The sequence below is a fragment of the Triturus cristatus genome, chromosome 4_2 (assembly GCF_964204655.1).
Source record: "Triturus cristatus chromosome 4_2, aTriCri1.1, whole genome shotgun sequence".
Lineage (NCBI taxonomy): Eukaryota > Metazoa > Chordata > Amphibia > Caudata > Salamandridae > Triturus > Triturus cristatus.
In genome coordinates this window covers 212,805,739-212,818,769 of record NC_140586.1, presented here as the reverse complement: position 1 = coordinate 212,818,769, position 13,031 = coordinate 212,805,739, and the positions used below count along the sequence as shown (strand labels likewise).

General features: G+C 45.7%; 1 protein-coding gene across 1 annotated transcript in view; it reads right to left on the bottom strand.

Annotated features, from left to right (window-relative positions):
* LOC146833423 (sperm-associated antigen 4 protein-like) overlaps positions 1-13,031 on the bottom strand; it is a gene marked incomplete at its 5' end in the record, with an annotated part of 145,412 nt that overhangs the window by 68,855 nt on the left and 63,526 nt on the right. Inside the window, 2 exons of the mRNA XM_085599902.1 lie at positions 10,202-10,289; positions 11,520-11,712. Coding sequence (XP_085456028.1) covers positions 10,202-10,289; positions 11,520-11,712 — 281 coding nt within the window. The remainder of the gene's footprint in view (positions 1-10,201; positions 10,290-11,519; positions 11,713-13,031) is intronic.

Genomic DNA, 13,031 nt, shown 5'->3' with positions numbered 1-13,031 from the left:
ATAAAGAAATGCTGCAGCAGGTGTGTCAAAGGGTGTATAAACTTCCAAACACGGCGCCCCCAGGACTATTTGCGTATCGTCCACTTGGTGGCAGCGGAGTGACGTCTTTAGTACATGTTTGCGCCATATGCTCGAATATGCACTGTTATGCAAATCAGCCTCCTTAAAATCACCCACTTTGCTAGTTAATAAAGTAATCCCACATAACCGAACCCAACGCATCTGTTTAGCCTCCTTAAAATCACCCACTTAGCTCGTTAATAAAGTAGTCCCACATGGTTCTCCCTGGGCCTGACATTATTTAATGTCTACGTAGCCTTTTGGGTTTGTGACTGTATCATACGCCAACACCCACTTCTTATCTCCTGTGGGCAAGACCTGGTAGTGGTAAGATCGCGGCTTGATGAGATGATCAAAAAATGCCTCCAATTGACCAGCGACAACCTCTGGTCGGTGGACTGGGGGCCCAATTCCAAAACCAGTTGTAAAGAATCTGTGTCAAGCTCCACCAAACCCTGTTCATGAAAGTCCACATTAACACGAGCTGTGCCACTTGCTTTGCCTCTGTCTGTTTCAAGCTCCACCAAACCCTGTACATGAAAGTCCACATTAATACTACCTGTGCCACTTGCTTTGCCTTTGTGCACCTGGTAAAAAAGTCTTTCCTCTGCTTCCTTGTACTTGTAGACAGACCCTGGTCCAGGTGCTAATTACTTGCTCACGATTATTCTGCAGATATGCGCATGTCCTGACATCCCCAAGTTTAAAGATTAAAGAAAGTACTAAAAACCTGAGTGTTTTTATTCTTCTGTGCCGCCACTGAGTAACAACTGCCACGCGTGCTGATCAAGCTGCAGGTAGCGCAAAATACAGCAGCACGATTATTCTGCAACCTCCACCTGCAGATATGCGCCTGTCCTGACATCCCCAAGTGTAAAGAAACGACAAAAACCTGGGTGTTTTTAGTGCCACGGCACATTTTAAAGAAACGCCAAAAAACCTGGGTGTTTTTAGTGCCACGGCACATTTTTATAATATAACCACTGCCACGGAACATTTTCGTCCATAAATCCGCAATCCCTCCATTCAGGCAGGTGCAAATCGTTTTGAGAAACAACACACATCACATCTTTGGAGCGTCTTAACTCCTTCACTGTAAGTAGATGCCACTTTCTGTCTCAAAATGATGTCAGTTTAGCAAAGATGGACATATGCGTAGGGTGTTTAATATATTCTGAGATTTAAAGTTCAACCGTCATAACAACTGGCACGGGACATTTCCGTCTCCATTCGGCCAGAGATTTAAAGTTCAACCGTCATACGCACGAGTTTCTGCGTCGCAATTGCTCGCGTTTTAAACGGTAGCGATTTAAATGTGCCTGCGCATTACTAGCATGCGATGTAAAAGCATGCGGTGTGAAGCCTCCAGCGATGTAAAATCCGCGTTGCGATGGCAGCGCGTGAACACGGAGTCGTTGTAATGGGTGTTTCCCACGTTCAACAGCACACAAAGCTGAGCTGAGCAAAGTACAGCACCAGCAGTGACACTGAAAGTACGAGTACTGTACACAGTCAGTGACAGGATGAGGCTGTACTGCAGTTAGTGCGGAAGGTGGTGGGTGGAGCGGGCAGTGCTGGGAGAACTTGATGGAGAAAGGTTTCGTTAAGAAGAAACTTGCTCGGATGCAATCCTCTCGAATAATGTATAAAACCGTAATCAATTTGTCTTGTAAATACACACAATATATGTGTATTACAAACCAGTAACCAGAGTGTCAAAATGGCTGACAAAACGCGGGAACTTCACTGCGCATGCGTCTACTGCATCTACGTAGTATGACGTTTTCTATGCTTGGAGGGAATCTTTTGCAGCTGCGCAATAGCATTTAAAATCGCCGCTTGAAACTCACATGTTAATGCACATGCTACTGCATAAACCAAGCCTTGCAAGTTCTACTAAATACTAATGCAAAAGATTTATATAAGTAAATGGGGATAGAGTAGAGATAAGTGGTATACAGTGAATTCATTTATTTTCGTATTCTAACATGTTTTTCTCTGACTTTATTATTAGTTCGTATTTGGGCCTTGTTGGGTGACTGAAATCCCTACCCCACCTGATCTGTGCGCATGCGCACTAAACCCTACCCGGAACTATGATGATACCATTGAAACTCAGCCAAGGTCAAGCTGGCAAGAAGCACATGGGAACTTAACCCACAGACCAGCACAACAGCAACATATTGTAAAATTGTATTAAGCATAATGTGGAATGCGGGTGGGAATAAAGCTTTGGCAAAGTAAAATAAGGGGCAGAAACATAGAACAAAGAACCTAAGTAAAATATTACATTTAAGATGGTCTGATGAACTCACCTCCTTGCCTTGTCCAATCAGAAATAGGGGAAAACACAAGAGTGAAACATTTGGGGGTGGTAGACGAACACAGAATAGTATAATAGAGGTAAGTTAGTTAGACAGCTGAAGGAATCCGACCCGACTCGTATGCTGCCACAGTCGCTGTCCGAGACGCTGTCTCAGACCTTGCAGATGCCAGAGACCCTGCTTGAGAGACCGAAATACTGATCGATAATCTAATCATCTAGAAGGGGAATTGCGGAAGAAAGATCGAGGAGAGTAGTGCCAGAGAGGGGTGCGACGCTGGCATTGCACTTAGAAGAGATCACCTTCCCAGTTCTGAACCTGTCCTGATCCTCTGTCTTCCACCTGTCCCGGTGGACTCCATCTGGCCCATCTTCAAGGAGTTGGGTTCATCAATCACCCTAGGTAAATCAAAATCTGTGAAATCTGTCTTTGTACCTGCTCCCTCTTTCCCTCCCTCTTCAGCTACTGTCAGTACAAATTTTAATGAGACTTATTATTAACTAAAATTGTATTTCTTTCCTGAATTAAATTCGATGTTGACATTGTAATTAATCCTTGATTCACAAAATTATTGATTAGATAAAACTTGTAAAACTCTTTGAGTCTGTGATTATTAGAGAAAACCTTAAATTAAATTTTTACTTATACTACTAGCAACTAGATTCACTGACCAGAGGAAATGTATCGACAAGGAGATTAGAATGGTAAGATTAGGGTAAAGATAACAAAATCTTGCAGGTAAACCCAATATTGACTCCGGCAGTATTACTAGCTTATTTTATGAATGTTTATGGGCCCAGGTGAGTATATGGTGTGTGTGTAAACCCAATCTGGTAATCTGCTGGATCAAATTTAACATACTGAAGGCTAGAAGCGCCCTCCGCGAAATCATCACTCAAAGCAACTTTAAGGCCACAGCTGAGCTGCCGGCCCGAGGGCTCGCTCACTGCACAGCGCACATCAAGTTCAGTCCTGTCCCAATCTGAGCTGCCCTGCCGGGCAGGACTCTGAGCCAGCTGCCTGTGCAGCCACGCCACGCTCTGCCCCGACACTAAGCCCAGTCTCTAGGATGCCCCTCTGCTGTACCTGGCGGTCATGGTCACTGCCTGCTTAGTTCATCAGGCTCAGCGTGCACAGGTGGAAAACAGGTGCTAGAAATATGTGGTAATACATTTTAATGCAGTGATGAGGACCACCACATTAAAATGCTTTAGACTAACGTCTGATGCGTGGTATTTGGCAGGGCTGTACATTTACTTCTGAAATGTTCTTTGATATTTAATTGACATGTTTACCAAGGCCAGTTGTGGAGCAACAAAATCCTTAGGGATTAAACACTGCTCACAGATCATCAGTAGTGCTTTAAGTAGAAAACAGGGAAAAAGCGCTACATCAAACTCTTCATGCGAGAATACTTTTATAAGTGCAAAACCAACTTTTGTGCACATATACCAAACTTTTATGTGTAAATAAACCACATCATTTGAAGTTCGACAAGAGTTTGCAGGATTTAACTAGTTGTGAAATGTAAATATCCAGCCGTTGATAAAGAGCATTGTATATGTTCACAATCACTGCATACCAGGGAACTGAAATGAAGTGATCTGCCCAAAATGTACATAGTGTGGTCAAGTGAAGAATGTCTGACTGGGGTGATCCCCGAAATCTTTAGTTGACAATCTAGGCACTAAGATAACAAGCAGAATTTGAGTTCATTTACAGTAACATTTTGTGAAATGGAGCAAATACTTAAAAGTAAATTTGCAAGCGCTGTCTCGCGACACTTGCTCAAAAACTTAAAGGTTAAGGAGAATAATGGTATAATTAGAGAAAAGGTATATCCTAAACTCAGCTATCATCAGAACTCCGGCATATTGAAAGTGCTGGCATATTCAGAGTCATACTCTGATCAGAAAACTAGTCTCAACAGGCCTCATTCATTAACGCAGCATCTGTATTCGCAGAGCCTGTGACTAGCTAGATATGTAACATGAGTAGAGTACCGGAGTGTTCAAAGTCTGGTAGAACAGCAAGGTGGCAGAATAAGAGCCTTACTGGAATCCAAAACCTCACTTCCTGTCCCGTGCTCATTGTTTCATTGGAATCAAGCTGCACCTCACTGACTAGGCCCACAAGGCAGAAACCAGTCCAGGGTTGCCTGTGCTACTATCTGGAGGGGATTTGTCTTGGCAGTTCAGGCTAGACTGTTCCTATCAGAGCAGGACTAAGATTAATTTGGAAATAGCTGGTGTCTATCCATAGTGAACAAATACAACGATGGCATAGAAGGTGGCCTAGGCTCATGTTCAAGCTTATTAATTTCATGCATTTGCTAATTAAAATCATATATGGATAATAAAAGCAATTTAAAACAGTAATAATTCTAAAAACAAATCCAGCTATATAAAAAACACATAAGCAGTTTATCACACTCAAAAGGCCTAATTACGAGTAGGGCGGTCCATAAGACTGACGTACTCGTGGTGGCGGTCAGACCACAGCCACCACTGCGAGCCCGCCTGCCGTATTACAACTGTAGCGGTTAGATCACCACAGGACTGCCAGAATTTAGGATCCTGCGGCGTAGCAATGGTGGCCAGCGGCAGCAAAATGCTAGCGGTGCCGCTGAAGTGCCACCGAGCATATTACGAGTTGCAGTTCTGCCACCCTTTTCATGGCGGTGACATCAAAAGTGATGAAGTGCAGAGCACACTTTTAAACGGGAGGCATTAGGAATCACCAATACAGTTACTGGCACACCTTTCGTAGGTGCTGTAGTAATATCAAGTCCTAGGGTCATGGTTTAGCCGAAGATGTTGCTCTAAGCTTTCTGTCTACGATACCCATACGTTTTACATACCACACAGAAAGGGGTAGATGCATTACCTGGTGTCATGCCATCACTGCTTGCCTGGAGGAGTGGAGCCCAGAGAGGTCAAAAAGAGGTTTAAAAAAAGTTTGCCTCTCCTTTAATAACATCGGGCATATGCAGACTATATGAATCATAGATTCCTTGTAGATGTTACACAGCATACAGATCGTGGCGGATGTTTCGTTTAACCCTTTTGTCATGCATTCTAGTGTAGGGAAACCTCAAGGCAGTACTGCAACAGTCTATGATTGATGATCTTAGAGAAACACAGGTTCAAAATTGGTTAGGGACCAAACTTTACATCGCTTTTTAGGATCAGCCAAGCATGCGCATGATTCACCAGTTGCTGCTTGCCTTCCGACAATGATTGCTGTCAAGCAGATTTTAATAGCAGTCTTTTAAAAGCAGCGAAGGTGACCAGGGCGGACCCTAAGCTCCCTGCGTGGAGGTTCTGAAACACCTTGTCCAGGACAGTGTGTGCCACGGGTTTCCTATCCAAATCTAAGATTTCTGTCCACGACAGATGCTCTCGTGTATCATCCGTTGCTACCCTTAACGTAAAACAGATGGTTAGATAAGCCCATTGTCTCACCAGCATTTGCTTCAAACAACAAAATTCCAGTCGAACCTGGGCCGGAGAACTGCGCTTCGGACTTCGGAATACTAGTAGGCGTTAAATATAAGTAGATCCAAAAGTCTAGGCTCACTTCCAAGCATTACTTCAGACCCATCTACAATGGTTGGGAGGAGTATTGCGCGGATGGGGGCAAGGAGGTAGCATTTGCATTTATGAAGTCATTCTGGGGCAGGAAAGTTCCTACAGTGTCGATTCCAAATCTCAAGTATTTATGCTCTCACTTTTTTGGTTACTGAACCATTCAGATACCTGGAGCCTGGCTTCTTGATCTTTTTCCCCATGACCCTGATTTTTTGTTTTGTCTAGGGTTGATGGCTCATCCATTTAATTGAACATATTCATAGAGTATCTAAAAGACGCTGGAGCCCGCCTAAGTAATTACGTGGTGGATGAGATTGATTCAATTATTCACCCTTCACTTTTTTTTTTTAACAAGCCACCTTTTCCTTCACCAAATAAGAATCCATGGAAACTGGGTTTCCGAATCTAAAGTATCCATCCGTGAGCGTTCCCTATATTGCCCCTGTTTCAGCCAACCTAGAACCTTACCTCCCCACCATTGTCAATGCCCACCCTTCGCCCCCTCCAACCAAAAGTTGCCTTCCTTGACAAGTTATACAAACAGCTTTACATGAATCAGCATGTCCAAAATTCCTTTTCTCCCACATTTAACAACTTTTGTACCCCATGTTCTGCTTGCTGTCGTGTGTGGTCGTAGATTGTGCTGGAAAATCTAGGCATGGATGTAGTGTTAGCTCCTTGTTATCAGGCATGATATTACTTTGTCTTGGTTAGTGTCATCTCGCCTTGGGCTTGCCCTTGTACCTCACTTATTTGACACATTTAGTGCTCTAAGCCATGGTGGTCACACCAGTGCGGTAGCCTCCTCAACTCATATACCATTTGGGGTTCTGTGTGGCCTCAAACGTCCTGTATTCTCACTTCACATTGCTAATCAAGAGTCCATTGCAAGTACATGCCACTGACTCCTGTGTCACTGTGACAGTGATGGCAGTCCTCCTTTGAATGAAATTGTCAACTTGGTCGCGCCTTTACATTGCCAAACTTAACTGTGAGAAAAGAGATCTGCTGATAATGGGAAGGGAATGTCAAGTTTGATGTGATCAATTGTGGTAAAAGGAATTTGGTTAACCTCTGGTTCTTAAGGAGGTGGTTAGAAATCTAGAAGTTAAATTTGATCATCAGTTACCTTTAAGATATCAAGTAAACGCTGTCACCACCATCTGTTCCAGCAGTATGAAAACTCTCAGAAAGATTCTCCTCTTCCTCCCCGTACTAGCTAGGAAAACGGTGGTGCACGCCTTAGTCACGTTCACGCCGGACTAATCCATTGCTCTATATATTGGGCTACCACACAATCTTATTGAGAAACTTCATTTAATCCAGAATAATGCGACTAGACTTCTTCTGAATCTTCCAGGCATTATTCCTTCTCTTCTAAGTTAAGGCATCTTCACTGGTTGGTGATTGAAAAATGAGTCAATTTAAAACATTAATTCACAACCATCAAGCCCTGTATAAGACAGGCCCATGTAGCTTGCAGAAGCTTTTTTCTCTCCCTTAAGATCATTGAGGTTGGCCAATATGTGTCGTTTGCTCCTGTCCAGGTATCAGCTCACTCAGCTTCTGTGTTAGGCTCTAAGCTTTGGAATCAGATCCCCTTAACGCTCAGAGCTACGCTAAATCTTTTCAGATTCTGTAACAATCTTCAAATCTGGCTCTTCTGTGCCTCATAGGTCACTCCTACTGGGTTTTTTGATGGCAATACTTCAAAAGGTTTCTTAGAGCCGAGAAGTTCTTTGAGCATTGTTGTGCATTACAAATCTTAATTACAATCTCACTTTAGTATCGTATCTGCATTTGTTACCCCAACACTTTTTTGTCTTTGTAAACAAGCAGAACACCAAACATCCTTGGCAAGAACCTGCTAATACCACCTTCTCCCCGGAATACAAGCATAAAACAGCACATCTCTGCCACCAACCAGAAAACAGCACTTCCCCTCCTGCCACAAGCACCACCTCCACCACTGCCAACAACAAGCAGACACCACTTCCTACCCCAATACTAACAAACAAATATTACTTCCACTCAGGGCACCAAACTGAACACATCACCTCTAACCTTGCCAAAAAGCAGTTAACACAACCTACATTCCTGACACAAATTAAGAAGCATCACAGCCACTGCTGACACGAAGAAGAAAACATACTGTTAGAAGGCGACCTCAGAGGGGCCCGGAGGGGGCCCTGACTGTCCTGAAACCAACCCTCGAGGTATCGTAGCGGGGCACTGGCGGGAGACTCCTCAGGGGAGGAATCTCGTATCTAGGATCGTACACTCGGCACCACATGACAAAGAGACACCACACCGAGAGTTCGTAAGAGCAAATCTTTATCAGATCGGAGTGGTAAGATCTTTATGATCAGCAAGGCAATATATATACAAGTAGAGCGCGGGCTCACAAAGTCTTGGAGGGGGGTTAGGAGGTAGCGGGACAGTCTTTGGGGGAATGGATCAAATGCAGGAGCGTATCCGGCGCACAGCTCACAATCCTCGAGCTGGGGGTTACGCTTGTCGTCGTGGGGTCCGGCGGGACCAAGGGAGTCTGGGGGCGCTGCGAGATACTCAGCAGGCTCGAGTACAAGTTCGGAGGTCTTACGATCTTCAGGGAGCCGCGAGTCACTCAGCAGGGCTCAAGCACAAGTTCGGAGGTCTTACGATCTTCAGGGAGCCGCGAGTCACTCAGCAGGGCTCAAGCACAAGTTCGGAGGTCTTACGATCTTCAGGGAGCCGCGAGTCACTCAGCAGGGCTCAGGTGTTTCCAAGGCGAATCTGCCGGACAGTCCCAGAGCACCCCTTGTTATAGGGCGACTCCTCTTTGATGTCCGGAGTCTGTGCAGGCAGGGGTCTTGTCACCTGGGGGTTTCCTGCCATTGTCCTTTGATCCTTTCAGGGCCGGGTCGGGAGGAGCCCTCGGGGAGGCCGGCGGGTCGATCGAAACCCACCTTCCCAGGGAAGCGCAGAGGTGTGATGGAAACTGCTCCTCCCCTTCTCATCCCAAGGGGAGCGCGATGTCCTCCAGCCGGAGTGGCGCCTGTAGGCTAGGGTCGCGCTGGGGCCAGGCGGCCATCTTGGTGCATGAAGTGGGCACGCGGGCCCGGGGTGGCCGAAGGAGGAAGGCCTACGGACGGGGGAAGTCCGGGTCGGGTGTGTGTGTTCTGGGGGGAAGGATCGGCCAGGCCAGGGGCTCGGGGCTGGTGTGAGGTGCAGGGGTCAGGTCTGACTATGTTACGAGGGCCGGGTCTAACACATACTATACTTGAAACCAACCAGCAAACACCACCCCTACCCCATACACCAATCAGCAAAAACCACCTCCTCTCCTTACACCAAGGGGGACACTGCAAATCTGTCACCAAGCAGCAAACACAGCCTTGACTTGTGACATCAGCCAGAAAACACTACTTCGCTAATGACAAATCCAGTAATCGCCATATCCACTCCTTGTGCCAAATAGGCCACAGCACCTCCATCTCTAATAAGAACCAGCTACCACTACCTCCACCCATGACACTAATCAGGAAACCACCATAACGCATGACCACCTGAACAGAGCACCTCTACACATACAGCCCCCCTACCCCCGTCCACACCTTCAAGCAGAACAGCCATGAAAGCTCAAGCGATTTTGTGTCCAACAGCCAAAGAGTGGGATATGAAAGCTTGAACAAGCATTGACTAAACCATTTTTTTGTGATTGAATGTACATTTTGGGATCAAGATTAAAGGATTAATATGTTTAATATCAATATTTCACATGGAACCGATTGTCTGACCACTCTATGTCTCAAATTGCAGAAAGGGCTTGGTAACGTAGGTCACATTATAATATCCATCCTTGTCCTTGCTACAAACGGAGGAACAAGATGTTGGAAACTAAATTCCATATACAATACTGTAGTTGCAAGACCAAGAAAATCTAGATCTGTTTAAGTATAAACAGAGGTGAGCAGTGTAGAGAGCCAAATGCAAGAGATGGATGAGGTAGCGAAAGAGAGGCATACAGAACCTCAGAGAGGTAGAGGTAAGAACAGAGAGGGAGAAGAGAGAGAAAGAGACAACAGGGATTATCTTCTGACTGTATTGATCATGGTACCAGGGGACCCTGGGCAACTGCCCACTTTGCCCTTGCTTTAAACATCGCTTGGTGGCCTGAGTGTGTAAAAGAATTTGCATCCGGCGCTGACCGACCCTCAGATACAGGATAATCACCACCGCCCTTACCTAAAGACTTGAGGGCGAAATCTGCCTTCAGCACAGTGTCCTGGCAGCTGCAGCCAGCGGAGGGCTGTTTCATCAACTGAGCTTCTCTCTGCAGCAACAAAGATGAGAAAATATCAGGGGCTGGGCCAGTGGTTGCAGGTATTAAATGGCGGGGGGATAAGAAGGTGGGTCTCGGTCTTCGACACCCGCTTTCAGGACTCAAGGGCAGGAAACACCCTTCTCCCAGGCTCCCCATAGCCAATAGCCAATCACAACAATGCAATGCAGTGTTGTGACTGGTCTGAGCGCCGGGGTTTGGTCGCTCAGCCAGGAATTGGGAGCCTGGGCTTGTTGTCCATCCAGCCTGTAATGCAACTGGGAGGAGAACATGCAAAGTGTACATGACGGTTTGGCCGGCCCGAGATGTCCAGCCAAAGCTTGGAGTGGGCAAACCACTCCTACCCTGCACTGCCCTGCAGCAGCCCCGCTGAGCAAAGACGGGAAAATAAAATGATAATAACAATGAGTTATTATCAGTTTATTTTTTCCCTTTTGACCTGGTCAGTGGGGCAACGCTCCTCCCCCTTAGCGGAGGAGCCGCCCCTGGGCTGGGCTCATGCATGGTGCGAAACCAAGAAGTGGTGCTTAGTTTTGTGGAGTGATGGCACATCCACAGGAGGCGTAACCCAGGCCTATATTGGGGTCACTCTTACTGGGGAAGAGTTCATTAGCAAGGGTGGGAGGCACAAGGCAAGGATCCCATTTTTGTAGAACAAAATATCCCACTCCAGCTTTCATAAGATAATTAAAAAATTGAGATCCATCTAGAGGAAAAAACGCAGCCTGTTGCTCTCTCAAGAGAAAGGGAGTTTACACCTCTACCCTGTACAAAGAGCACAGCATAGCGCTCTCATTGCAACTTTCAAGAGATAGTGAATAGCCTCAGTTCCATTTAGATATACGACAAACACAATCTTCAGGTTTTGTTGCAGCTCTCACAGGAAAGAGAGAAGGTGTAGCTCTGTGTACACAACAAAAAAATCAGCTTATAATTATTGCTGCAGCTTTAAAAAGAGACTGAACAGTTAAGCTCTATTCTGGACAAATCACGGTCTCCCGGTGAAGTTGCATAAGACAATCAATATTTACAGCTCTAATAAGGAAACGTCCCACCCTACCTCTCTCAATTTAGCATTAAAAGCACATGGAGAGATTACAACTCCATCCACAAGCCAAAGCCACAATCCAGTTTTCTGGCAGTATTTTCACAAGGCATTTAGCAGGCCAACCTCCATTAGGGGAGATAATACCACAGTTCTGCAGCAGCTAGAAGTCTCACCAGCTTTTGGGCCACACGTAGATCTTCCATCTGTGCCTCCAGAGCCGCCTGCTTTGCATGGTAGGCCTTGAATCCAGCCTTCTCTGCCCACTGCTCAGCCTGTTGTGCCCTCAGAAGCGCACCCTGTGCCCGGAGGTCAGTAATCAGTAGCCGGTAAGTCTGGATGGCCTTCCGCAGGGCACTGTACTGCGGCCTGTGCAATACACAAAGTTGGTGATCATACTACGTGCTGGTCTTGGGACTGCACATAATAAAGTATTCAAGTACGTTTCTTCTCTTTGGTTTGTATTGTGACTTGTGTTGGCTTGTTTGTGTAGGAGGATGATCTGTTGTAGTTTGGATGAGGTATCTGAGAATTCTAGTCGATATATGGAGCGCTGTGTGAAAAAGCATTCTAAGAGACAGTGGCATGCAGAGGCTGGTAGCAAGGCCTACATTTACATGGTGGGGCTGCTGATCACTTGAACCAATAAGGATACTGCACTTTTGAGTGTGACACTCTATTATTGTTTTATATACACATCTATATATTCTATTAGTGGCTTTGGGGTAAAAATAAAGCACCATACTTTAGTCATTGTTGTTTGAGAAAATCATAAGAAGCAAGAATCATAAGAAGCAAGAACTATACACAGGAAGTAATAATCAGTCTAATTTGTTCCACAGCTGCAACCAATGTGTCCAAAAATGACATTTGACTTAATTCTAGTTAAGCGCCTTGCACCCACGGCTTGTTGTTAAGGGCGGTCTGGTGACGCATGAAAAGAGCTGGTCATTCCGAGCAAAGGTCAGCTTGAGAGACTCTTCATGGCCTGGTCAGGCAGCCAGGCACTATACATATGCTAATTGTGCGGGCACTTGGCTGCCTGAGTCAAAATGTGCCTCCTCCTCCCCTTGACGAGGGGGAGAGTCACTGACTGACTCGGACCATGGCCCTTCAGTTTTAAGCCCTGAAGCAACTAGGGTCAAGTGTCCATCAGTGATGCTCGTTACAGAGTGGAGTGGGGTCAGCAACTATACCTAACCCCATCCCACTCAGTGATGAGTAAAGGAAGGTCCTCCTTTTATTTCCGGACCTTTGACAAGGTCAGCCAATTAGAGAAGGTGGCGGGATCCTCCTTCCATCAGGAAATGTTTGTGTATTTGTACATTCATGCTATGAATGGCTGTGTGCATGTTTATGTGCTGGGGTTGAGTATGTGTGTACGCTTGTGAAAGAGTGTGCATGTGAGTGTCCCCGTCCGACCCCTGCTGTACATTATGAGCATCTGCCGTCTTGACTCTCGACAAGCTGCGAAAATTAACTGTTCTAAGTTATAAATGTAAAAATTCCATTTCCCAAAAGAGGATGCAACTGATCTTCCCATTGAGAAACATTTATTATTATTATTAACTGAACCACAGATCATAGTTTCTGACTAACAGCCTTTGTATAACCTAAGCCCAGGAAAGTACAGAAACAAAGCGAGCCGGCTCGCCTCAGCAGCACTGTAACAGAGACAGTCTGTGCCA